This window comes from Ornithodoros turicata, chromosome 1 (assembly GCF_037126465.1).
Source record: "Ornithodoros turicata isolate Travis chromosome 1, ASM3712646v1, whole genome shotgun sequence".
NCBI lineage: Eukaryota > Metazoa > Arthropoda > Arachnida > Ixodida > Argasidae > Ornithodoros > Ornithodoros turicata.
This window is the reverse complement of record NC_088201.1, coordinates 27,634,340-27,661,642: the sequence shown is the minus strand read 5'-3', so window position 1 is coordinate 27,661,642 and position 27,303 is coordinate 27,634,340. Positions and strand designations below refer to the sequence as shown.

General features: G+C 45.3%; 2 protein-coding genes across 7 annotated transcripts in view; one reads left to right on the top strand and one right to left on the bottom strand.

The window, feature by feature from the left end:
- Positions 1 to 27,303, bottom strand: part of LOC135377753 (RNA-binding protein fusilli-like) — an 87,313-nt gene that overhangs the window by 27,022 nt on the left and 32,988 nt on the right. For all 5 annotated transcript variants that reach the window (XM_064610404.1, XM_064610402.1, XM_064610400.1 and 2 more), the window contains exons 3-6: positions 21,659 to 21,875; positions 14,517 to 14,606; positions 9,189 to 9,243; positions 3,991 to 4,101 (exon numbers count right to left, since the gene is read on the bottom strand). In XM_064610404.1, the coding sequence (XP_064466474.1) occupies positions 3,991 to 4,101; positions 9,189 to 9,243; positions 14,517 to 14,606; positions 21,659 to 21,875 (473 nt within the window). The remainder of the gene's footprint in view (positions 1 to 3,990; positions 4,102 to 9,188; positions 9,244 to 14,516; positions 14,607 to 21,658; positions 21,876 to 27,303) is intronic.
- The window catches only part of LOC135377754 (uncharacterized), a 60,627-nt gene continuing 35,875 nt past the window's right edge, over positions 2,552 to 27,303 (top strand). Inside the window, exons 1-2 of one of the 2 annotated variants that reach the window (XM_064610406.1) lie at positions 2,552 to 2,606; positions 4,169 to 4,290. In XM_064610406.1, the coding sequence (XP_064466476.1) occupies positions 4,236 to 4,290 (55 nt within the window). In that variant the 5' untranslated portion in view covers positions 2,552 to 2,606; positions 4,169 to 4,235. Of the gene's footprint in view, positions 2,638 to 4,168; positions 4,291 to 27,303 lie in introns of both variants that reach the window. The other variant, XM_064610405.1, reaches the window with a different exon arrangement.

Here is a 27,303-nt window from a genome sequence, read left to right as displayed (position 1 = left end):
ATTGCTGAACCCACACCCTCATGTAATGTCCCTCAAGGGACCTTTGGAGGTATATTGAAATAAATAAATACCATGGAGCGATTTTCTAAAATTTTGAGTTCACGTTTTTGAGTTCTCGTGTATTCGCCAACCCCACTTTGCGCACGAGTAATTTATCCATGAAAATTACCTAGCGGTGCTGCTTGACTCTCACCTCCGTTCCAGTGAGGTCAGTGAGGTAATGTGCAGTATGAGCGAGCTCAAATGAGCTAGTGACTGACAGCAGCACAGGATACCCCCAACGCTGGCTGCAGCTGAGACACAACTGCTGCGATGGTTCAACGCCATTATTATAGAATATCAACATTATTTAGGTGGCTCCTAGTCCTATATCTCGCATGAAGAATGAAAAAATAAGTACTGTGTGACATATGGCGTTGGTGTCGCTGTTCAGAGTACCCCAACGCACCAACGCGCCAACCAACGTTCCATGACATCTTCATCAATCGCATTGGTGTTCGCGGCCTCGACATTTTACGACTTAAGTCACACTATAGTAGTGAGAAATCATCCCGTCTCGGTTCCAACGCATATGGTGTGGCTTTATGAACTTGCGGTCTTCACGTGAAATACAATGTTTACTCCGTTCTTCCATGACCCTAAGATGATTCTCCACGATGAAAGAAAAGCCTGAGCAAGCGTGTCGAATTTATTGCCTAAGCTTTGTTCATTACGGAATTAGGGTGTACATTTATGCTATTTTATCTCTTAGGGCTCATTTATGTTACCCTTCTCCATTCCGCGTTGACTCGCCATTTCCTGTGCATTTCTCAGAAGCAATACAACACCAGGGCAGTACAAAAATATCGCACAGCCTTCCCAGTTGGTCTTCTTTTAGGCTTTTTTTTTTAAATTTAACCTAACCTTGCTCTCTACGTTTGTCGCCAAGCAACCTATGTTTTTATAAAATTCCCGACCGTGTTTCTTATTCTCGTTCTTTTCTTTTTCAAGATAACGTCCTCATATCGTTATGGGGAAAAGCAGCGAGTTCGTGCGGACATGAAATTGCTAAAAAGTTTGTCGCACACATCACTTCATCAGGTCGCTTCATCGGCTTCATCGGTCAACTGAAACAGTCTAGTGGAGATTATGGTGTGTGTGTCTATTGTATATAGGATGGGACAAGCGCAATGCTTGCCCACATGACATTTCAAAAATAGCACTGCCCTCGCCCTAAAAACGAAAAGCAGGCACTCATTGCATTGTCTCCCTCCCCGGAGCAGGAGAACTATACCTATGGAGGTAGCCCCCTTTGCACAGGCACTAACTCTATGCCTTACAGTCCCATATGCCAGATCAATAATAATTATGCCAGATAATTCTGGTATAACTACGTATAGGCAGCCATGTGCCCGTTTGCACAGAAATCCTGCTAGCACCCTACAGCAGCAGCAGCTTAGCTGCCGTTTTGACGGTGCGCAACCTGGATGATAAGTTGATAACGGAGTTTAGGGCTGCAGCACGTGCCGAAAGCACGTGTCCTTGCAGCTTTAGCTACGAATCATGCCACGTATATATAGACACAGATGTGTGAAAATACTAAATATCACGTGCACAAACAGTGCGGTCCTTCTATAACAATTTCTGGCAAAACGTATTTCGGGCGGTAGAAAACTAAGTGCGAGCAGATTTCCCAACTTAAACAATCACTTTGCACACCCTTAAACCATATCGCCCTTCCGAAGGAGGTCCAGGTAACGTTACAGATCTAACAAGCTTCGTATAGGAAAGACTTTACGTTTCAGAAGTAGCCCCCTACCCTAAGAGAAATTTTACGACTAATTTTGAAAGCAACGCGGCCTCGGTGGCTCAGTTGGTAGCGTGTCCGCCTGTTGATCCCGAGATCGCAGGTTCAAACCCGGCCGAGGACGGTGACAACTGGTGGAAGGGTACAAGTCGCTCAGACACGCCGTCTTCCGCGAAGGACGTTAAAATGTGGTGTACCGTTTGTCTCAGGTGGGCAAAATGAATCCACAGACCCGACCACGGTGGCGTCGCTCATGATCACCGTTGTCTCGTGACGTAAAGCCCCGAATTAATAGTAATCCGGCTTTACGTCGCGAGACAACTGCGAAAGCCCCGAATTATTATATTATTATTAGTGTAGGAAGGAGTACAGAGGTACACCAGGAACTCGTCGGACAATGAATAACCGGACACGAAGGCACGCGTTAGCTTAATATCAAACAGCAGCTGCTCACTTACCAGCTTTTGCGGAACCAAAACTGTCGAAAAATGAATATGGAGTATCTACACTGAAGGCTTGGGAAGAAAGCGCATTTGGCCCCTTCGACCACGGAGTAGGGGGGCGGATTACGCGTCGACTGACTGGCAGACTCCACAGAACCCTGGACTCTTCTATCACGAATGTGATAACAGATAATCGTGTGTCCGAGATAACATACGCGGAGCTTCTCCCGTCCATGTGATGAGCGAGCAACCTTGCAGCCTTATCGGAGCGCTAAAAGAAGACTGACAGAAAAGCAGTTTTTTTGCTCACTTGTGGCATCTTGCCGTCTGTGACTGAGCCGTGGTTGTGTGTATTCGAAAGGCACCTTCGATGTTAGGTATATCGCGAAAGACTCGAGACGCGAACAAGTATGTAGTTTTAGTGAATCGTTTTCGCTCAAACGGTTTGCGAACCGTATCGCGGAGGGCCAATGAGAAGAGGGACTGACTGAGAATAGAATCCTCTGATTGGGCAGCGGCAAAACCGTTCGCGAACCGTTTAAGTGAAACTATTCACTAAATGAGAAGGAATCGATAACTAGCGTACCGAGCTCTAGATACCTGGTCGGCTGAGAATAATATTGAACAACGTTCAGAGAGTGTATACGAGTCGTGTGTTTGTCCTGTCCTTCTAGTTGTTGCCCAGACTCAGGCTTTTCACATCATGGAGGAGATATCATACACGTATATAATACAAATTCGAGAGATTATTGCTGGACCTGTGGCCCCTATGTTTTGTTTCGGCATTCATTCTCAAAACTCGGGGAAATATTACCAACTGCTATATTGCTTTATTGGTTGCATATTTTGTTTCCGTCCATTGCGACCGAAATAATCAGTATATACTTATTGTAACGAAGCAACACCGGCAGCACAGCTCGAGCCACGAGAGGGGGAGGCCCTCGATATTCCCGGTTGCGAAATCCCCGATCTCTAAATTCACGTTCTCGAAACAAGGAAAAGGAAAATGCTCGATTGCTTCGTAAGATGATATGCAATGTTTGATAACACGACATCATTTAACTGCTCAAATTCACGGGTTTTCGATGTCTGTCCAGGTCGTTTTAGCGAACAAAAGCTGCATTTTAGCGGCCGTGCTTAGCAGGGCTGACACGACGGAACAACACATTGGTTAGCTGATTATTAAGTTAGTCCAAGTTCGGTGTTTGCATTGTTATGTCCACACTCTTAGGAAAAAGGATGGAGCAGTTACACCTTTTAGGGGGTAATAGTTGTCGCATATGTTGTGCCTAAAAGGCTGCAAAGTTTACCTGCTACCTATGTGAATGATAGGGTTACCGCTTCTGATTCGGTGAGCGAGGGGGCATATACGCCTTTTTGTAGCAATTTTGATATATGATAATTGATTTTACCACCATTTTACACCCTTTATCAGACGCTATGTTGACCTAGGTGGTAACTATAGAAGTTACCACCTTTTCACACCCTTTTTTTCTTAGCGTTATGTCTAAGTTCGATGTTTGCAGTTTCCCGCGCGCGACTGTGCATTTTATAGTCAGATAACATTTATTTATAGTATATTTTGCAACGGGGATTTCGATCACTTTATTTCGAGGTACACCCCACAGGAGGAAAGGCTGAACGGCCATTGACGTCGCGGTCAGTCGAACCTCGTTGTGAATAGCGTTACCTCCTCTATATTTCAGAATTTGCCGAAAAGTAGGTTTTGCGAACCCATGCCGTGTAGGAAACGTGACTTACTTGACAATGTTGAGGCCACTAAAGAACTTGGCAATGTCCTGATCCGAGGACTGCCATGGGAGACCCCGGGCACGAACCACTGTGTTGCTGTCCACAGATTCCGTCTTGGTGCTACACAAAAATCGCAAGGTGGTATTACCTACACGAAGTAGCAACTCACAGCATCTCTTTCTTTCAGCGTCCCACCACAACGAACCGATACACAAAAATATGTCGGCACAATTGCTACGGACAGTGTAATCGGAATGACGAGCAGGCGAGCCACTTCAACATATTCGACTTGGCGGCACTTCTCAGGGCGTAAGTGTAACGGCAGCAAATTTTACGAGATCGTTGTTGTCCTCATTGTGTACGTTGAACAAGTTTCGTGTAATATACAGCGCAATATAGTCCTCAGGTATCGTAAAACTTTGTGCTTTGCAGACTGCCTCAATGACTTACACCAGTCTATGGGGGGGGGGGGGGATTTATTGGCAGAAAAAGAAAAAAAAAAAAAGGAAAAGGAAAGATAACAGGGGAAAGGTGCAGTCTATAGGCTCATCGATGAGCTCACAAATTTTCACATATACGTGAAATGATATGTGAAAAGTGGGCAGTGTAGGGGGGTGGGGGGTGGATATATTTATTAGACGAAAAGGGAAAAAAAAAACGGGGGAAAGGTCAACCAAACGGGACGTCTGTTTGCTGTTCCGCAAAGAAAGAAAATAAATGAAAGAAGAATAAAACAAATAAAAAAGAAAAGAAAAGAAAAGAATAAGGAAATAAACGATAAACTAACAAAGGGTGAAAGAAGGATGAGATGGATTACAGAAGATGACTTTAAAAGGAAAGCATGGAAAGGCAAGGGGCATTCTGAGGAAGCTGCGTACGTCAGGGCTATTCTGTTACACCCGATTGACGAATGCGCACAACAAACGAATGCTGTAACATAAGTCATGAGATTAATTTGGGGACGGATGTGGTGGCGCTTGTGTAGAATAACAAACTGCTCGTATTTCGTGCAATTGTGATGTGGATGCCACTCTTTAAATGGTGCTGGTAGGGATTGGTGTCTTTATGGGCCATATTAGGATCGAGCCGGAACTTTTCTAGATCAACTTTCGTTTCAAGTTGTACCATTTCCACTCATTTCATATGAATGTCAATATCTGAGCACAAAATATGAACATCGAATGGAGCTAACCAAAGTTTGCATAAGATTGCTTCGATTACCAGACATATGTCGGATATTGCCATTTCCCCATTCATCATCATCAGTGTATTTGTTGTTGTTGTCAAAGCTACTCCGATTTCGGTAAAAAAATTTCTTGTGCCTTATCGAAGGAATATGAACTATATAAAAGACGCCCTCAAAATCTAACCACTGAAAATATCTGAAAACGCGGGGTTCTGGCCTGACGTGTGGATGACAGTTACAACGGCCAGAGTACACGACGAAGTTATATCCGTTAATTTGTCGAAACTTGAAGCATCAAACGCCAGCCACGGCAGCGCGTCTTCCTCATGCATTTGATTTTCTGTTAATTTCTCCCCCGTGTGTGCCCCGCCAGATTAATGCTAGTATTCAGCGTTCTTTGCCGGGCCACATGAGCTAGCACCCCGTCGCCTCGACGCTGACACGAAAGCCTGTCATGGGGTACTTTCGGGGTAGACCGTAGCTCGGAAATTTAGTCTTGGGTTCGTGCATGCTAGGGACACGTAGTGGGTTAAAAACATCTTCGAAACCAGTCTTTGAAACAACAAGTAGTGCATGTAATGGCGGGCACGGCCACCGTATGCGTCTCAATCCTGTTTCCAGCGCTAACTGCAGTCGGGGCTTGTTGTAACAGGCATTCACAGTGGCACACAGAGCTGGGTAAATTACTCGTATTTTGTAATTAAATAACGTTACTCATTACTCCATGCAAAATATTTGCCTTTTATCGGCTCTCGCTACAAACTCGTCTACACGCTTTGAAACTCCACAGAGAGTGAAATAAGTAGAAGGAGATTTCAGAAAAGAACTATAGGGCTGACTATTCCTATACCGGGTGTTTCACGAAGGTCCTCCGTCTGAATAATTCGTGAATGGGTGTCGCTATTGAAAAGCTTTTTCAGTGAGTATTTTCCCCAGGGACATCGACCAAGAACTGAGCAGTCTCAATTGCATGCGCTCATAAATTGAATAAAATTCTAACTTTTAAATTTCACTTCGGACGCTTTCGGAACCTCGATTAATAAACACGTAAATAAACACGTCGACACTCCGTCATTTTTCGAGTAATTAACTGGTTTCAGTTTACAAATTTATTGCGCGGAGCAATGCGCTCTTCCGCTCAGCTATCCGGCTGCCAATTACGTGCTCCTGCATCCGCCTGCGCCTGGTTCAGACGCGGGGATGACGGAAGATAAGGAACAGCCGTAAGAGACGCTTCGGTATATCTTTTCCTTCTGTAAACGACTAGTACACAGCGCTCGCGGTGGATTCGTCATCATCACGATAAAGCAACGCAACCTCACCTACCGTACGACAGCACAGCGAGCGCTGCGTACCAACTGGGTAAAGAAGGGGAAGGAATACCGAAGAATAGAGAGTTTTAGTACATTAGAGAGGTTTAGTACATCGTACGCAAAGGCGATAGCGTACGTAACAGATAGCGTCGGTGGTTCTGCGCACTGCGCGAAGCTCTCTTTCTGTTATGGGCGTGCGCAGAACCATCAACGCTATCCCTTACGTACGCAAAGGCGATAGCGTACGATATACTAAAAATCTCTATTGTACGCTATCACCTTTGCGTACGTAATGCATGGCGTTGATGGTTCTGCGCACGCCCATAAGAGAAAGAGAGCTTCGCGCAGTGCGCAGAACCACCAACGCTATCTCTTGCGTACGATGTACTAAAACCCTCTAATCTCTTGCGGCCGTTTCTTATATTCCGCTACACCTGTGTGTGAACTAAGCGGATGAACACGTAATTGGCAGCCGGATAGCTGAGCGAAAGAGTGCATTGGTACGCTGCTCCGCGCAAGAAATATGTAAACCGAAACCAATTAATTACTCGAAAAATCACCGTGTATCGACGTGGTTTATTTTTGCTGGAATATATTTCGCTTGAGGTTCCGATCAGTAAAACAGAGGTTCCGGGAAGCGTCTCAAGTGAAATTTAAAAGTTAAGAATTTTATTTAATTTATGAGCGTATGCAAATGAGCTACTCACCGCTCAGTTCTTAGCCGATGGCTCACTCAAAAGAAAGCTTTTCGACTGCGCCACCTGTTTACGAGTTATTCAGCCGGGGAACCTTCGAAACATCCGGCATTCCAATGCTGACAAAGCAATGAAGTAATGTCATTGAAATTACATCCCGGGAACGTAATGAAGTTACGTTACGAATGTTTAATCTACGCGTAAAAAGTAACGCATTTCACGACAACTTACCCAGCAAAGTAGTCTAATAGTGTCATACCGTTACTACATGCTAAAAACAGAACTCGACCGCGTAATAATAATAATAATAATAATAATAATGGTGCCGTGATGCTACACGTAAGGTTTGTCTGCCCAGTGTAACGCGCTAAGAAGAACCAACCGTCATTCAGAATGCTATGGCTCTATTTCCTGGTTGGTTGAAAATTGAAAGTATACGCCTTTTTGTATCAAGCAGAATTTGCCCGTATAACACGTTCTGCGCCAACCATTGCGCCGAATAATACATTTATGACTTCTAACTTCGGGAGAGTGCGGGGCGTACCTCTTTTTGTGACATTTAACATAACTACACTCTTAAAACAGAACTTCACCGGCCTCGGTGGCTCAGTCGGTAGCGTGTTCTCCTGTTAGCGGGTACAAGTTGCTTAGACACGCCGTCTTCCGCGAGGGACGTTAAATACGGGATGCCGTGTAGTGAGCTTTCATCGCACGTTAAAGAACCCTCAGGTGGGCAATAGCAATCCACAGACCGACCGCTGTGGCGTCGCTCATGATCTCGGTTGTCTCGCGACGTAAACACCCAATTATTATTAAAAACAGAACTTCACCACATAGCACGGTGAAGGCCAACCATTGCACAGGATGATACTGTTATCACTCCTGATTTGTGGAAAGTGCTGGGCGTATGCCTTTTTGCGACAATTCACATTATTGCGTAAGTGTCACATAAAGGCGTGCACCTTCCGTTTTCAGCTGATCAGGGGAGAGAACTATGACATTCGGGATGGTGGTTGGCTATAAAAGCGTGCTATGCGGTTTCGTCCTGAGGTCGCCGAAATCACTAACATATATACACAAGAACAGAACTTCACCGCATAGTACGCTGTGGGGGGCTTTTTGTGTAAATTTGGATGTCTGATAATTGGCACAAAAAGGCGCACGCCCCCCCCTCTCTCTCTCTCTCTCTCTTCGAATCAGAAGCGACAACCCTATCATTTGTGGCAATGGCTGGCTCACGACGTGCTATGCGGTGCAGTTGTGTTTTGAGGGTATACGTCAAATAATCAACGATTCCGCTAGGGGAGGCTCCGCGGCATCCCCGCCGACGGATTGCAAGGCAAATACTGCCTCTGTGAGGCCGACAACGGCGAGCTCCTTCATCAGCACCACCACCGAGGCAAATACTGGAAAACAGCAGAGGCAAACGGACGGCGCAAGGAATTAACCGACCCACCAGTGCCCACATGTATAGGCAGCAGACGGCACTAAAGCACAACGAAGCACGTGTATTTCAGCGCGGTTGGATTCCATGACGCAGAGAATATAGTGACGACGAAACCACGCTGTTACACTCAACTCGTTAGTGGTTAATGGATACTCTGTGTATACGGCGAAGACAGACGACGACGGCATGCGCTCGCCTTGGGTGGATTCTCGTCTTCGGTAGCAGTCCGGGTGGGTAAATCTAGTTGTTTGAGAATGCTGTGGCCTCCTGAACCGCAGCCACAGAAAGTGGATAAAACGCACGCAGAAAAGGCGACTGTAGGACACCCGCGGGGACCAGCAAACAACGGCGTTCGCTCCTGTTTGCTGTCCTACCGCAATGACCGCAGTCTATATAAAGCAAAGCAGTCTGGTGCTCTTTGATGTCGCGCTTATGTGGTGTGGCCACGTAGAGAGGCACCCGTCATCGAGTGACAGGTGCGTATATTGTGAGCAACACAATTAATTCTGCGTCAGGGATTTGTACAAACTTGAGGTATAAGAAAAAGCAGGCGAGCGAATCCTTACCATATTCCGGGCTCTAACCTTTGCGATATCACTTCTGGGTCGACAAACTTGTGGCCTGCGAACAGACAAGGTTTCGTCAGTTACTTCTACAGCTTTCGCAAGAAGGGAAGGGAAATATTCTTCTCCCTTTTACGTTTTAGTCGCAGCTTGTCGACACTGACGTCGACTAAGATGCGTAGACGCATTGAGACGTGCGTGTTACAACAAGGTCAATTGACTCGAACTGTGAACGTGTCAAGAGTGGTGAGAGTATGTGAAAAAGTAAATTAGGTTGTTGCGAGGAACCTTTTTATTCTTTCTGTGATCGAGTATGTCGTTTCCCGGCGTTTTCTTCGAATTTCTGATATTAAGTCCGATATGAAGCAAACGTCGAAAAATGCTGAATTCTCAGAAAATTATGAGCTCGCCACCCCGAATTGGCCAAAAACTAAAACTCCGGGAACCTGGAACCTTAGTAATAATTTAGTATTGTCATAGAAAGCAAGCGACGTGGTACACATTCAGAATTCTACATAGTGACGTTAGAGGCATTTCACGTTCCATTCTCAGTCTCAAGGACAGTGACACAGGTTCTCGGCAATTTTATGTACCATTTACCTGTAACTAAGTTCCCTGGATTTTATAGCCGTTATAAAAACTGTGAAAGCACGAGCTAAGTGCGGTTGTTTCGTACCGTTTTCAATATTTTCGAGATGTGGTGCGCTCTCATTGGAACCTTTTTGCTTGGAAGAAAATCTTACAGCATCGAGGTGTACAAACAATCCCAATTGGAAGTGATGTAGCGAGAACTGTCACATAATACGAGGCATTTGTTTTCCCTTTCTTCCATGCAGACACCTACGTACGGAATACGATGGAATCGTGCATAACTCAGATCAACCGATGTGTAATGGGGTGACCTATCACCGTTAAGACCTGACTGCTGATGAGTATGCCGACATCTCACGTAGAATTTACCGGAATATGCTTGGAAGATTATAGTTTAACGTAGTGGATAACACGAGGAAGCTTTTAAGTGCTACAACGGAAGCACACGGTGATCTACACTCTTAAGAATGAACTTCACCGCATAGCATGCTCCTAGCCAACCATCATCTCGAGTGATATCGTTATCTGCCCCGATTTGTTGAAAACGGGAGGCGTACGCCCTTTTTGTGACACTTATGCTGCTCATAATTGTCACAGAAAAGGCGTACGCCTCCCGTTTTCAACGAATCGGAGCAGATAACGATATCATTGGAGATTATATAGTTGGCTAGGAGCGTGCTATGCGGTGAAGTTCATTTTTAAGAGTGTAGAATTGGGAGTTCACTGTTGGTGAGGCGTGGCTCACTGTGTGCTGTCGCATCTTCAACTGTGTCCATCTGTTTGTTCGCAAGGAGTCTCTGTGCAGGGCATGATGGGCACGGGCCCATCGAACAGGGCATTCTTTTCTTCTCAGAGGCTGCAGAGTAGCCAAGAGGGAGAAAATATTTGAGCGGAAGCTCAGCTGTGTGTGGGCGTCCATATCGTCCTGTTGGTACAGCCTTGAGAACCGATGGATATATCACTCTTAAAAATGAACTTCACCACATAGCACGCTCCTAACCAACCATCATCTCGAATGATATCGTAATCTGCCCTGATTTGTTGAAAACAGGAGGCGTACGCCTTTTCTGTGACAATTATGAACAGCATGAGTGTCACAAAAAAGGCGTACGCCTCCCGTTTTCAGCAAATCAGGGCAGATAACGATATCATTCGAGATGATGGTTGGCTAGGAGCGTGCTATGCGGTGAAGTTCATTTTTAAGAGTATACTTGAAAACATATAGTGCACTTGGAATACAGTGCAGTTACATACAGTGCAGGTCTACTAGTTTTTCAGCATGGTTGTTTGTGGTCCAACCAAGAAGATAAGTCTCATTTGTAGAGGAGGTGGTAGAAACGATTGTCCAGTAAATATAGTTAAAAACACCTCGAATGCCGGTAGCAACGTGACAAAATGCCGATTTCCATGTCCCTCCTTGCGTGTTGCGCTGATGTAATGCACGGTGCCCAGTATTCGACTAGGAATAATGTCATATAATGTCTCTGTGTAGGCTTTGTGTGCATTACGTGGACGGTAGCAAGTAGGTGTAGTCACGTGTAGCTTAACCGGGGTTATCGTTCTTCGGCCCCGCCTACTTGGCTTGCCCGATTTCAAATGACGTTACAACACAAGCTTCGTTAGGTCGCTTATGTATGGAAGTGGATTTGTCTATATTAAATGCAGATATAGCGATATATGAAAGCCTGTCGTGTCATAAATTTCTGGGCGGAGCAAAAATAACGTGGAAATGTGCCCGGGTGATCCGTCGTGTATTCCTCGTTATCACATACAAAAACGTCCATCGCTAAATTCCGTAGTCGTTTATTGTTTTGTGCGTTGAAGAGGTGTCTAGAGAACCACGCACAAAAGCTTTGGACCGGAAATGTCCGTGAGTAGGGTTGACAGCATCGTTGATTCTACGTAAGACACGCTCTGCTTGGCCGTCTAGAAACAGGTTCCTTTTCTCACCCCTCTCACGGGGGCTCGCGTGCTTCGAAGGCTGAAGACCTCACGATATGGCTAACGATAGGGAATTCCGCGATGAGGCTAAGGTCCTCTTTCCGCCTGGCCAGTCGCCTGTGACACAACAGGCTTCGGCGCAACGTCCACTTAAAATGGCGCTCTTCTCACAGTAGGATAAGATGATCTCTTCCAGAATGGTCCTAACACAGCTTCTGTCGGGCTGCCGCCAACTATCTGGGAAATTTCTGCTTAACGATTTATCCAGAGTATACAGCGTTCCCCAAGATAGGGTATTTCGGCAAACAACGAAATGTGTATGGATGTGCTCAAAGATCGTGTGAAAAGTTTTCAGCTTCTAGATTTGTTTCGGTAAAAATTAACAATACGCTCTTTCCTACACTCTTAAAACAAAACTTGACCCCCTAGCCAACCATCATCCCGAATGACATAGTTATCTCCCCTGATTAACTGAAAACAGAAGTTGTACGCCTTTTTGTGATACTTACGTCAACTGTCACAAAAAGGTGTACGCATTGTCCAGAAATCAGGAGTGATAACGGTATCATCCTTGGCAATAACTAACCTAGACCGTGTTATATATGGTGAAGTTCTTTGGCACCTGTGTTTTACGATGAAGAGCCAGCGAGCTCTTTCACTAGCACCACCACCCCGCGATGAAGCATTTTTGATGTCATCTCCTCACGTGGCTTTTTATTGTCTCGCTTTACTTACTGTCTTTAAATGGCTCACCAGTCCACTAATAGTGCACGGTCTCACACTAGACCTTCGCACGGGGACCAGCTCGCGTGGCTCAGTGGTTAGCGTGCTGGCCATGTCACGTCGCGACTGGAAGGTATCCGGTTCGAATCCCGATGCTGGATGTGCTGTCAGGGGGTTTTTCTGGCTTTTCCCCAGACGATTTCAGACATATGTCGGCACAGTTCCCTTAGAAGTCGGCCCAGGACGCACATTCCCTCAGGGCGTCAGTCGTGAAGTTGCCCACCTCTGTGAGGCCGACAACGGCGAGTCCTTTCACCACCACCTCGCACGGGGAACTCGAGAAAATAAAACAATATATTTGCTGGCTTGTGCCATGAATATTCATAAAAGATGTATTTGTGTGATAATTTTTCTGTGTGTTGGGTGGTGGTGGTGGTGGTGTGTGTGTGTGTGTGGGGGGGGGGGGGTTGCTGGGAAAATCTCCGCACACGCCGCCGATTCGCAACGACTCATAATTTAGGCTCCACGTTTTCGTGGGACAGGGCGATTGCTTTCCTTTTTTCTACGGTGTCACGAATGCAAGACCTGGTGGCGGTGTCACCGATATCTGTGCTGTTGGAGCGTTGTTGTTAATTGTTATTGGTGGTGGTGTATCTGTTATGTACCGAGCCATTTGCCTGCCATTTTGGCGGCATGCTGCAGGGGCGTGTCGCGAGTCCTACAATAGGTTGGTGCCTCTGGCCAATCAAAGCTGACAAGAGAGTGCGACACCGTTTTCGCTAACGAGGAGAAACAGTAAGAGGGGGCGCCACTTCCGGGACGAACTTGTGTGGCGATACACATACGCGTTCACTCTCCACATACACTCTAAAAAATGAACTTCACCACATAGCACGCTCCTAGCCAACCATCATCCCGAGTGACATCGTTCACTGCCTTGATGTGCTGAAAACGAGGGGCGTACGCCATTTTTGTGGCATTATGCAATTCATAATTGCCGCAAAACTGGCGTACGCCCCCCGTTTTCATCAAATCAAGGGAGTGAACGTTGTTGTTCGGGACGGTGGTTGGCTAGGAACGTGCGGTGAAGCTCTGTTTTTAGAGTGTATACATCAGTTTTCCCTGTCACGTTCACACAGACGAACGCAATCAAAGCGGCCGGCAGCTTTCTCGAGTTACATAGTAGTATACCTGAGGCCGGCGAAACACGGAAGGATGACTAGGCAGTATAGGCACCAGCAGTGGGACGCGAGCCTTGAAATTTCGGTACAGTAATTGACTTTCGTAGAAGCAATGTTGCACTGGAAGTTACGGTTTGCGAAAGTGAAACGGCTACATTTGGCGCTATTTAATACACAAGTTCTCCCAAATGCGTTGCACTGCGCAAAGAAAAGTTGGAAATCGTGAAATAATCTCCCAAGAATCAGTCGTAGTAATGAGCGCAAGAAAAGTGTCTAGGTCCATAAGAAAGGAGCGAATGAAAAGTTATTTCTGCATCTCGCAAATTTAACGGAATTCTTGAGTGAAAGTCGGAGCGTGCAGTGTAAATTAAGAGTAAGACAAGGGGTTATGTCACGTATGTGGTTCATTGTGATTATTTGCGTCATGCACGTGTTATACTGCGTGGCAGAGTATTGACAAAAAGAGGATTATGTTTTCTACGTGTCGTACTTGGCGAGGTATAAACCCCTGAACACGCATGCGCGTCAAGCTCTGACGGTAAAGGAGCCAGAGCTGCGGACATTCTTATTGGTTCTCGTAAGCACGTGACTTCACCCCGCGGCTGCCTCACTGCCGGAGACGCCTGCAGATGAGTTTCGGTATTCGCGATGCCAATTCTCTCACCTTGCTGCAAAACTTGGAATGCGGGTTCACATGAATGCAAATAAGCATCTTTGATATTTATCCGGCATAACTTAGGTCACCACCCTTTCAACAGAAAAGAGTTGTTGTTTTCCTTGGAGAGAGTACTCATCTGCGGACGGGCACCGACAGGCATTCACCCGTCATAACACCCTCTCTCTCTCTCACCGACCGGTCAGTTCCATTAGTGAGGATCGTGAAACCTTGGCTTACCGTCTGCGCTTAGCCTGAGCACGACTTTGCCCATGTCTTGCACTTGTCGCATGACGTGCTCCGCCGAGGCGTCCGGTTCCAAGGAGAGGACTGTCTGGGGGGTCAAGGCCCAATACACTCTGTATAGTGGAGAGGATTATTCAGCGTGCACGACATAGCTCTCAGTTGGCGTGCCATTCTGAGGGCTTGTCACCAGTATGTGCATCGTAAACATTTGTGAGGAATCAGTATCCGGGGTAGTTCTAATAGCGTCAGTGCAAGGCTCCTGGCGGACTCTCATGTGTATTCACTCTGCTTTCAAATAACACGTTTTAACTGCGAAAAACTGCTAAAAAGTAATTATAACCAATTCGCAAATAGTTGTAATATGGCAGTCGTCGAAAAAGCCACACTTTCCATCTCTTTCATACGTATTGTGGTCGATATACTCAATATGCAAAATCTTGCTCGATTCCAGTGTACATCCGTTTTTGTAAATACAGAAACCGCAATTTCACACACACCTGGGAGAGAATCTGTATAAATGTTAACGCGTGTATGAATGTATGTATATGAATGCTCGACTGTGCTTGATAAATTTTCTTTGTGTATGAAAATAACTAAATAGCTATCTAAAATAGCTACGTATATTGTATCGCTGGGTGTGAAAAGATATATGTGAAAACGAACTATTTTCAAATGAGCGTTTATAGGTCCCCGTTGAAGTACTACCACGGGGAAACATCCCATGTCATCATCACTTCTCCATCATTTATTGTTGTTGTTCCTTTGAAGTATTTTAGGGATGTGCGAATATTCGGATTCTTTGTATACCGAAGCGAATAATTGTATATGCATTCGATTTGAATTCTGAATCGGATATGGAATTCTACAAGGGTCGTTCAAGGTTGACCGAGACTATTATTTCTTTAAATACAATGGAAAATTCGGGAACCCCAAACTATACGTCAGTTTTTCACAGTATGCACCGTGCGCATCTAGACATCGCTGCCATCGCTGTGCCAACCCTTTGATGCATTTGGCGCAGAAAGAAGTGGGCTGCTGTCGTAGCCACTGCAGGATATCTTTCTGGAGGGCTTCATCTGTGTGGAACGTCTTTCCTCGAAGGTGCTCTTTAGGGGGCACAAACAAATGGAAATCGCTTGGGGCTAAATCTGGGCTGTAAGGGGCATGGGGCAAAACCTCCCAGCGCATTTTGGCCAGGGTGGACCCTTCCGGATAACATCCCGGGCATTTTCTTGCGAATCGCGTTTTGTACGGCACCGTTTATCAAAGTGGAGCAGGACTGCGCATTAATCGTGACCCCTTGCTGCATAAGAAGTCCACATGGATGACACCCCGTATACGTCCCAGAAGACAGTTCCCATGGACTTCCCAGCAGACGGCTGCATCTTGCTTTTTTTTGGTGGCGGGGAAGCCTTACGTCGCCATTCCGTGCTGCTTCTTTTTGTCTCTGGGTTGAAATGACGCATCCAGGTTTCATCGTATGTGATGAAGAAAAAAGGGTGTGAAAAGGTGGTATACTTTCTATAGTTACCACCTAGGTCAACATAGCGTCTGACGAAGTTTGTAAAAGGGTGGTAAAAGCAATCATATATCCAAATTGCTACAAAAAGGCGTACGCCCCTCTCGCTCACCGAATCAGAAGCGGTAACCCTATCATTCGTAGGTAGCAGGTAGAACTTTGCAACCTTTTAGGCACAATATATGCGACAACTATTACCTCCTAAAAGGTATAACTGCTCCACCCTTATTTCTAAGAATGTGGGTTGCAGAAATTGGTTCCCCTTGGATTGAAACTAGTTCAGTAGCTGCTCAGAGACTGCCATGCGCGCTCTCTTCTGGTCACAAGTGAGGTGTCGGGGAACCCAGTAAGTGCTCGTGAATGATTGTCTCCACTGCCGACACTAATATTACGCTGGGCTGCAATGTCCCGAACTGTTACTGGCCGGTTCTCGAGGATGGCTTGCTCAACGTCTGCGATGTTCACTGGCGTGACTGCAGCCGGACGAGCGTGTCCGTGTGGTTCATTCGTCACCATATCTCGTCCTTCGCCAAACAGTCTGCACTATCCGTACACTCCTCTCCTTGACATCGTTTGTTCTCCATACTGTGCCTGTAATCTTTGCAAAATCTCACCTGGTTTGGCGTTCTCCTTCACAAGGAACTTGATTATACATCACTGTTCCACAGCTACAGACACACTGCTCGCCGCCATGATAACTGCCACTGCTGCACGTGCCGCTGACCGGAGAAGGATCGCACTTCGTACTCCGAAAGTTTTAATCAATTACATTTACTCACTGTTTTTTCTCGAGCAAAAGTCTCGAACAACCTTAAACGACGCTTGTATTTTCGAATTTCGATGCCGGACGTCTGTTTCGAACATTCGAATAGTGCCGAAGCTACATTTGTAAGCGCAAAAAGCGCCGGAGAGAGGATATAAAACAAAGTGAGTGCATGCTTCATGCGAAGGTCCGTATGCACATATAACATATATGTGCTACATATGTATTCGGTTTGGTTATATAACTATATTCGCTTCGGTTCGAAAGTTATTATTCGCACAGCCCCAAAGTGTTTTCGTTCTTACATCCACTTCTGCATTCTGGTCATTTGTGTTTCCAGTCTCATTTAATTTCTTTTGTTTTTGAGTAATTAATAGAAATTTTCATGACGTTTACATTACGAGGCATTTATCGGAAAGACGGTATATTAAAAAATATTTCGAGACAGCTTTGTCGCGTAAAACCTCGTTAGAAGAAGTGGAACGATGAGGAATACTGACCAGTAATTGCACTTGGAAAACCGATGGAAGCCACAAGCACTTCGCTGTCAGCATAATATTAAAATTTAATTTTTCTTTAAGTTTCTTAAAGGGAGGCTCGCTAAAACGAACGGCGCGCAAACACTTCATTGGAGTACGCAAATGAAACACATCGTTTGCGAAGCAGACATGTTTCATATAGTAGCACAAGATGATCACCTATACACAGTAATTTTTTCACGTTTTCCAGCATGTGAAAAGGGTGTTTTTGTAAAGAAGCACCCTTTTGTATTCCGTAGGCTCAATTGAAAAGTCTAATACCACTGCTGAAAAAAGGTTTTAGCAAAACACTCATCCGAAGCCGTGTGTTTTAAACGGAATACACCCCCGAAATTGTGTTTTCTGTAGAACACGCCCTTTTTGTAGAATACACTTTTGAAGGGTGTTTTACAAAACACCCTTCTGTATGGTGTGAAACTTACACCACAGAGGTGTGTGTGTGTGTGTGTGTGCCATCCATAGGACACACCCGAATGGTGTACAAATTAGTACCATAGTAAATGTAAAGTATCATAGTAAATAGCAGAAAGGATAACAGCAACCACATCTATAACTGAAAAGGAAATGCAGTAAGGAAGGAGAAACGAAATGGGAAGAGGAACTTGAGAGACTGATACCGGAGGTAACGGAAACATTACAACTAACCCTTCGAATCGGAAATAATCCCTGCAATCTATAATACTTGGCTGTCGTTCATTCGCAAAGAATACGTTCAGTTGTTCCGTACCGAGCCACTAATATACAAACATCCTGCGATCACTACTTTCCTCAAACGCTGTGGCTACGAACGGAAAAGCTCGGAATAAATCAGCACACGCAACGACCAAAACACAAACGTAAATGATTCAGTAACTACGTAACGCCCGGCGAAAGTTCGCAGACCTTTCAATGGTGGCGTCCCTCTCAAGGTTGTTCATGCGTCAACTAAATACAGACAAAACGTGTTCCCCCATGCTTCGAGTAGATACGACAGGTTGCCAGACAGGTTGCATTTGGCTGTGGACCTGTTCCGAGCGGGGGGGCTTCACTGTAGCCCGGGAGCGTTGCCCTCCAAAGCGCTCTTTCAAACAAAGCCAAATGATGACCGAGCAGGGGAATCAGAAGCGTTCCCCGTGCGGCCGGCGTCGCGAGCGTACATCCACTTGCGAGCACTGGAGTAGAAATCGAAAGTTTAGGTGCAATTTCTAATAGCGCGTAAACATGCATGGCGCATTTCACGGATTTGGGAGACGAAAGTCGCCGGCTCATTGCGTATAGAAGCAGTTTTTAGCAAAGACTGTACCGGGACGCACACCTACTTCGTGCAGGCAGTGGCGTAGCCAGGGGGCAGGGGGAGGGTTAGGGGGTACAACCCCCCGGAATCGTACCTTTGGTAGTTCATCTGGGAGAGGGGAGCAAGGGGAAATCCTCCTCCCCCATATTCCCATAGAACCCCCCCCCTCCCGTCTAAATATATTTTTCTGGTTACTAATATGAGTGCAGGTATGGGATAATAATGAGTTTTATATTTCTGTAGACGGGTATTTCCACCACCTATTGTATGATGCTCTGGAACTTTGAAGATAATCTTTCGAGAATAATCCATATCCTTCGCGGTCACATGTACCCCCTTTTGGATTTGGCAATATAACACTGTCTGCCTCTTACCTGGGAGTTATATACAACTCAATATTTCACCACAATGGCTCTCGACTTTGATTCGTTAAATGTATAATTCGCATTTGCCTTCTTATAAACGCTGGAGTTCAGGCTTTTATAAACGTTATACAACCAATGGACTACCCGGTGACACGTTCCTGTACGTGAGCCCGAGGCTCGCTTGCTAACGGTTTTCTGCACCCACATCACTGCTTCCCTCACAGACCATGCGATGACGGTTGCGGGCTAAGCCTAAATGAATGGATGGATGAAAGGAAGGACGATCTCCCCCACCCTCCCAATTTGGGACTTCCTATAGGTATAACATCCCTCACAAATTACGGTTCGTTCTTTTCTTTCTTAAGAATAGAGATTTGGGCTTAACACCGGGTAAATAGGCGAGGAATCTGGGCTAAGACTGTAGACTTAACGTATCGTTCTATATAGCCATATACGAGCGTGCATGGTGGTCGTTAAATATACAGTGTTCTCGCTGGTGTTCATTGGCCATCAAATAGAAAGCACACAGAGAGACAAGTTTCAACGTCTGAAACGAATATCTTCGATATCATGCTCGAAAGCGTACCTCTTCGTCGTCTTTCTCAATTTTTTAATACATATTTTCGCGCTATAACAACGCATCTTTCCCTGACCGTTATCAATGAACTGTTGGTCTGATGTACGGAAAAATAACTAATAAGCTGCCACTGTTTTGCATCGCCCAATTTCTGTATCGTCTTGTTTCCATAACTCTCTGACATTGTGAATCGTTTCTGGCGTCTCTGGGAAACTGCGAGGTATAGAACGTGACCCAGGTGAAACCCTCAATCATGCATGCAAAGAAGCGGCATTATACGTTTAGTATCGTGGTAACGCACACCTACAATTTCATGTGTGTGTATGCCTGCAAACGAGGAAAGCGAACATAGCCATGTTGACGTCACAGCTAATATTACGCTAAAAGTATCAGCAGGAGTCCTGCTGCTCTAACACTCCTGCTCTAACACTCTGTACATTATAGGAGTCTGAAACACGCGGTCCGCAATCTGCTCTTCTGCTGCCCGAGGGCCATTGACCGCCGAACAAGAGGGAGCTATGTTCTATATATATATATATAAAGAATAATTATTCAGAGTTAGCGACCAAATCAGATTTTCAAGCATCGTCTTTACGCTTCCATGGCATAGAGCTAGCCACGCTACGCACGCATGTATGAACAATTCTTTTCGCGTATGCACCTTAACAAGTCAACAAGTTGCGATGACAGCCGTCTCGTGGCGCAGCTGCGAATGACCACGTCGCTGGACTAAAACTTGACCTCACAACCTCGAAGAAAGCCCTCCAGGTGTTATCCGCACGAAATTAGAAAGGAAGAGGAGGTGAGTTTGAGAGCTATTCTATTTTAATATTTCACGTATCATATTAGTGTAGCAGGCGCGAAACTATCCAGTGTCAATAAACCATCTAGTCTACTTCCTCCTCCCTCTCTCTGCTGCTTCTATTTCCTTTTACAAGTTATAGAACCGTAAGCAATGGTGATAATATGCAGTGCGTTAATAAGAGATGATTTCAGTGATCCTGAACACAGATATAGTCGTACGTGACTTGAACTGTTTTTTCGTTTTTTCAGTACCTAATTTGGGAAGGCAGCTTGCCTATTTCTCTTGGTAAGTCAAGCGGAGTTACGAACTGTATACGAACCGGTCATCTGTTTGCCGTGCGGCACTCCATGATGCAGTCTATAAGGTCAACGCGGCCACGACTCGATTTGAGTTTGCGGCCCCTACTCTACAGGATGCTATTTGGTCCGCTATTCTTTCAAACGACTGGAAGGGTATCAGCAAAACGACATTGGCTGAAACCAAGTGCTCTCAGAAGTTCCGTAAAGGCTGTCTGTTACCCCTGCACATCCACTGACAAGCCGTCCAACCGGCTTTTCTTTCCCTTTTATGCCCAGGCTGCGCCTATAATGACGTCATTTCAGGTCAAGGACCCGCAAAGTTAATTGGCGTCCAGTCGGAACCTGTTTCATGCAGGAAGCAGCTTTGCCCGGCCAGTCTCCACACGACTGAGAACGCTGTTGTAATCGACCGTCATTTCGAGCAACACACTAATGTAATCGAGGTGCCACCACGATTTCCAGTCACCGTGTGAGAAACACCGAGCTGGTGATATATTTCCAAGTAACGTCACCGCGGATTGGTGTTTATTGGGATGAAAATACTTTTCAAGAGAACGAGGAAAGTGAACTTTCCTGGCGACGTTGTCGACAAGGAAGAGATCGGTTTGCTTCCTCGACAAAACAGAAATATCTACTATGCAGTTTGGTTTCTTATACATATATTCCGGTATGTACATTTAGGCAATGTATACAATAATAAAGAGGGAAAATTCATAAGAACGAAACAAGCGGAGTGGAACGCCCTCTCACAAAATGCCTGAACTTACTTGCAAAGGGTTGTTTTCTTAGGGTGGCTCAATACTATAGTGTTGAGGAACCCTGTGTTTTTTAATTTGCAGTGCGACCTCATGCGGGGAGCGAGGACAACACTTCGGTGTGAAACCCAAGTCGAAATTCTGCAGAAACCCTCCACTATTTCACAATATTGTCTATCTCTCTCAGACCTCATCATTCAGTGTCTATACCATGTCAACAACTTGCACTGGCAAAGGATACAGTCTAGCATTTCGGTGAGTGACTCCGTTGTCCTGCCGTAAAAGCGGGAGAACTCCTTCCGTAGGTCAAAGAATCGGTTGAAGGACTCCGGCAAATTGTGACCTTTGCGGGTGGCTTCTGGGTGCAGCACCTGGCGAAGGTGCAGCTGCCCGTCAGTCACGAAGGAGAAGGGTCCACCGGCCTCTGGCTCTAGTCGCGCTCGGGCCCACTGGCTGAACTGCAACACAAAAAACTCCATTCCGTTGTTCACCGCTACTGTTTATCGCGGCACTTCTACTACTGACGTCAGAAGGTGATGAAATAGACGAACACATGAAGATGATATCACTTTGCAGTAAAATCGTTTCCTATAGAGAGGCTCAAAGCGCCATGAGAAGTTTGAAGGCAGAAATTAAAGTATCACGTTTTTTGCCCCCTCCACACATGAAATAATCGAAAATGAACTTCTGTTGCTGAGGAGCCACAGATTTTCGATGTGGTACCCAAACAATATCTCGACTGGCGAAGAACTCCGCAGGGTATGGGTCGTCTGTGGGTGGTTCCCCACGTTTTGAAATCGCCTGTCTCACCCGGATCATTGAACGTATTTTTTGCTTTGTCCAGGCAGGGTGACCTAAAAAGGCGGGACAATGGGGTATTATGCTTTCATTTTTCCTTCGCGCGTGCCACAGAGCGCCACTATCTTCTATACGAGGCGTGATAGTGCTTACAGATACTGCAGATGTAGGGATGTGTTTGTGATTGAGTGATGAGCTTGTGGGTGTAAAACTTTTTTGACAAATAGTACTGCAATCCCACTGAGTATTGGCTGGAGTACTGTAATATAATAATTAGGAGTAGATTTGCAACCGGGATATGGCGTCATGGCCATACGCTCCCAAATTGGAGAACAAAATATGCCTACGTTTTGCGAACATTTTCGTTCGAGCGGCAAAAGTAGCCAAAGTGAAATGTGCGAAAGCTGCCGTCTGACAAGAACCTACGTAAAGACCACCCATTACGCTACTCAACTTCTTTTAAAATATCAAATAAAGCCTCTATTGGCATACCATACAGAATGAAATAGCTATAGGCCTTTCTAGCTGGCGATTTTACTGCAGAAAGTGCATGCCTCTTAACTCTTTGTGTGGAAAAAACCCCTAAAAGGCACAGCCTTAAAGTTACTTCCATTGCGAAAGGGTCACAGAGAAACAATCCCATTATAATATCTTAAGTAACACTGTATGAAAAAAAAAATGAAAAAAAAAACACGCAAACAAGCGGCCAAACTCTCTGACTTATTACTATTTTTTTCAGAGTCACTGAGGTGCATTCGCACTTTTCTGACTCCAAGCAGGGGTTCCTCCCTATAGCTGTTTCCTGGAACCAGCATTTTGTTCTTTAGTTTGATTTACTTCGTCGTTCGTCCTTCCCTCAAACTTTCTCAAATTTTATTTCCCTTGACCGAACCACGGTGCTGTAGAAAATAATTTTAGTTTGCATCGCATCACTTGATATGATGGCATTGCCTCCTTCAGCCGCAAATACTGTATGATGCCTTTATGGGAATAAAAACGAAAAGAGAAGAAATAGCAACAGCGAGAAAAACGCGCTGACACAGACGAGAAAAGAACGCTCATGAAAAAAAAAAAAAAAAAAGAAGAAGAAGAAGAAGAAGCAGTAAGGATAATAAATTAAATACGCGCCGTCTTCCAACAGAAGTTGCATTCGTTGTCGAAGTCAAAGGGGCGCTATTAAATGAATTGTATTTTCAAACGCTCTGCCTGAATAGTAACGAAAACAATAATTAATTGTTTCGCCTGTGTCTCGCTTTCTCACTTGTTTTGTCGGAAAGTAGCTGTAGAGGAAATAAAAAGATCACCTAATTTCAAAAGGAAGTAATTTTCCGGAACCAAATGAAAACGTAGCGCTAATGGCTACTCCGATAGTGAAAAAGGTAGCGGATACTATACGGCGCCGCCACGTAGCCTAATTCGCACCTGCAACCGAAAAAGTTAAACTGTACCTGAGGTTTAAACGACGGCGAAGCGGATAATTTTACACCCTGAACACCAGGCGTAATTTAAAAATTAGCAGCAACGTTTACGGCTTTGTCGTCTTTTTATGACTCGAAATAACCAACTATACCACAGTTGTTCCAACAAACACACTGATAAATATCTCTGAAGAACTGCACTCTAAAAACTAACTCTAAGCACTACACCCTAAAACAGAACTTCACCGCATAGCACGCTGTGCGCCAAACATTGCCACGAATGATAGGGTCATCGCCTCTGATTCGAGGAGAGAGGGAGGCGTACGCCTTTTTGTGTCAATTTGAATGATAATTTACACAAAAAGGCGTACGCCTCTCTCTCTCCTCAAATCAGAAGCGATAACCCTATCATTCCTGGCAATCGTTGGCGCAGAGCGTGCTATGCGGTGAAGTTCAGTTTTTAGAGTGCACGAGTGGGCATCGTCACGACTACACTCTTAGAAATGAACTTCACCGCATAGCACGCTCCTAGCCAACCATAATCTCGAATGATATCGTTATCTGCCCCGATTTGCTGAAAACGGGAGGCGTACGCCTTTTTTGTGACAGTTATGAACAGCATAAGTGTCACAAAAAAGGCGTACGCCTCCCGTTTTCAACAAATCAGGGCAGATAACGATATTATTCGAGATGATGGTTGGCTAGGAGCGTGCTATGTGGGGAAGTTCATTTTTAAGAGTGTACACAAAAATAACAAATAAAAACGAAAGGGTGAAGTTGAGGTATACAGGGTGTCCCAGAAAACGTGTCATTGAATTATAATAAAAAAACTACGCCACCTAGAATCATGCGGTCAACAGCATTTGTTCTTATTAGGTTTTTGCCACCTCCTAATGTGAATGTCATGTACTCCAAGTTTAATTATGTAAATATTTGCGAACTGAACTCGGAAATTTGCCAAGTAAAGGTCACTTTTTTACCCCACCAATATGAAGAGCGTGCCGAATTCACTCAAATTCATGATAATTCACAGTGATATTCACGAGCTATCCCATCGGGAAAAATAGCCGAATATCATGCTTTTCGCAGCACCGGACCATAGCGCGCGATGACTTTTTGAGCGCAATCGCTCTCAGTGCGACGAAAGGAGGTTCCGAAGCCAGCCCATAGAGTGATAGTAGAAAAAGTAACAGTTCCTAAAATTGGGAGAGGGAAAGCATTATCCCAGCGAAAGTCGGACGTGATAAGCCGTGCCTGTTTTATCTCTTTCTGCTATGTCGGGAGGGCTGGGTTTCCAACCTCCTTTCGTCGGACTGACAAAGATTCCGCTGAAATCAACGATGAAAGATGAAAGTCACTGAAAAGGTTAGCCAGCTGTAGGGATCGAACCCACACCTTCTGGATTGCCGGTCCAGGATTCATCGTGCGCTATTCTGTGCGACATCCGTAGAGCATGATGTTCGGCTATTTTTTCCGATGGGATACCTCCTGAATATCCCTGTCAATTATCATTAATTTGACTAAATTAGACACGCTCTTCACATTGGTGGGGTAAAAAAGTGACCTTTACTAGGCAAATTTCCGACTTAAGCTCGCAAAAATTTACATAATTAAACCTACGTTACACGACATTCACATGAGGAGGTGGCAAAAGCCCAGTAAGAACAAACGCCATTGACCGCAGGACTCTAGGTGGTGTAGTTTTTTTTTATTATAATTCAATGACACGTTTTCTGGGACACCCTGTATGTACAGGATGAATGAAACCGATGGGACCGAAGTGCATTGTGGATGGAAAGTACGCTGAGGGGTCTTTGCAAAAGGCCCGTTTCTTGGAGAAAACGCAGGAGGTTACGAGTTTTCGTATATCGTAACAAGTTGACAGAAAAAGGCGTACGCCCCATCCCCCATCTTCGAATCAGAAGCGATAACCCTATCATTCGTGGCAGTGGTTGGTGCACATCGTGCTATGCGGTGAAGCTCTGTTTTTAGAGTGTAAAAAAACAGATCTTCACCGTATAGCACGCTCTGTGCCAACCATTGCTACATTGTAAAAACAGAGCTTCACCGCATAGCGCGCTCCTAGCCAACCATCATCCCGAATGACAAGGTTCTCTCCCTTGATTTGATGAAAACGGGGGCGTACGCCATTTTTGTGGCAATTATGAACTGCGTAACGCCACAAAAATTGTGTACGCCCCCGTTTTCAGCAAATTAGGGGAATGAACGATGTCATTCGGGACGATGGCTGGATGATGGATTCGGGATGAGCTGATGGCTTCATTTTTAAGAGTGTACGAATGACAGGGTTGTCGCTTCTGATTCGAAGAGACAAGGAGGCGACGCCTTTTTGTGTCAGTTATCGTATTTATCCAAACTGACACAAAAATGCATCCCTCTCTCTCTTCGAATCCGAAGCGATAACGCTATCATTCGTGGCAATGGTTGGCGCACAGAATGCTATGCGGTGAAGCTCTGTTTTTGGAGTGTACACTTTAAAACCAGAACTTCACCACATAGCACGCTGTGCGCCAACCATTGCCACGAATGATGGGGTTATCGCTTCTGATTCGAAGAGAGAGTGGGGCGTACGGCTTTTTATGGCATGGCGTCCTCAGACGCTTTCAGACATATGTCGGCACAGTTCCATTAGAAGTCGGCCCAGGACGCACATTCCCCAGGGCGTCAGTCGTGACGTTGCCCACCTCTGTGAGGCCGACAACGGCAAGCCCTCTCGCCATCACCACCACCTTATGGCAATTTGGATATATGGTAATTGCCACAAAAAGGCGTACGACTCCCTCTCTCCTCGAATCACAAGCGATAACCCTATCATTCGCGGCCATGGTTGCCGTGCAGCGTCCTGTGCGGTGAAGTTCTGTTTTTAGAGTGCAGGAGCGTGTATAGCGGCGTCGATAGGATTATTATACCCTACACTCTTAAAAATGAACTTCACCGCATAGCATGCTCCTCACCAACCATCATCTCGAATGATATCGTTCTCTGCCCTGATTTGTTGAAAAAAAACGGGAGGCGTACGCCTTTTTTGTAACATCTATGCTGTTCATAATTGTCACAAAAAAGGCGTACGCCTCCCGTTCTCAACAAATCAGGGCAGATAACGATATCATTCGAGATGATGGTTGGCTACGAGCGTGCTATACGGTGAAGTTCATTTCTAAAGTGTAGCCACACGGCAAACGTAATACATTAAACGGAATGGCAATAACTTCACCTCCTAACCAACTATCATCTCGAATGACATCGTTCTCTCCCCTGATTTGTTGAAAACAGGAGGCGTACGCCTTTTTTGTAACAATCCTACGCCACCTGTTTTCAACAAATCAGGGGAGAGAATGATGTCATTCCATATGATGGTTGGTTAGGAGGTGAAGTTATTGCAATTCCGTTTAATGTATTACATTTGCCGTGTGGCTACACTCCTAGAAATGAACTTCACCGTATAGCACGCTCGTAGCCAACCATCATCTCGAATGATATCGTTATCTGCCCTGATTTGTTGAGAACGGGAGGCGTACATCTTTTTTGTTATGAACAGTATAAGTGTCACAAAAAGGCGTACGCCTCCTGTTTTCAACAAATCAAGGCAGATAACGATATCATTCGAGATAATGGTTGGCTAGGAGCGTGCTATGCGGTGAAGTTCATT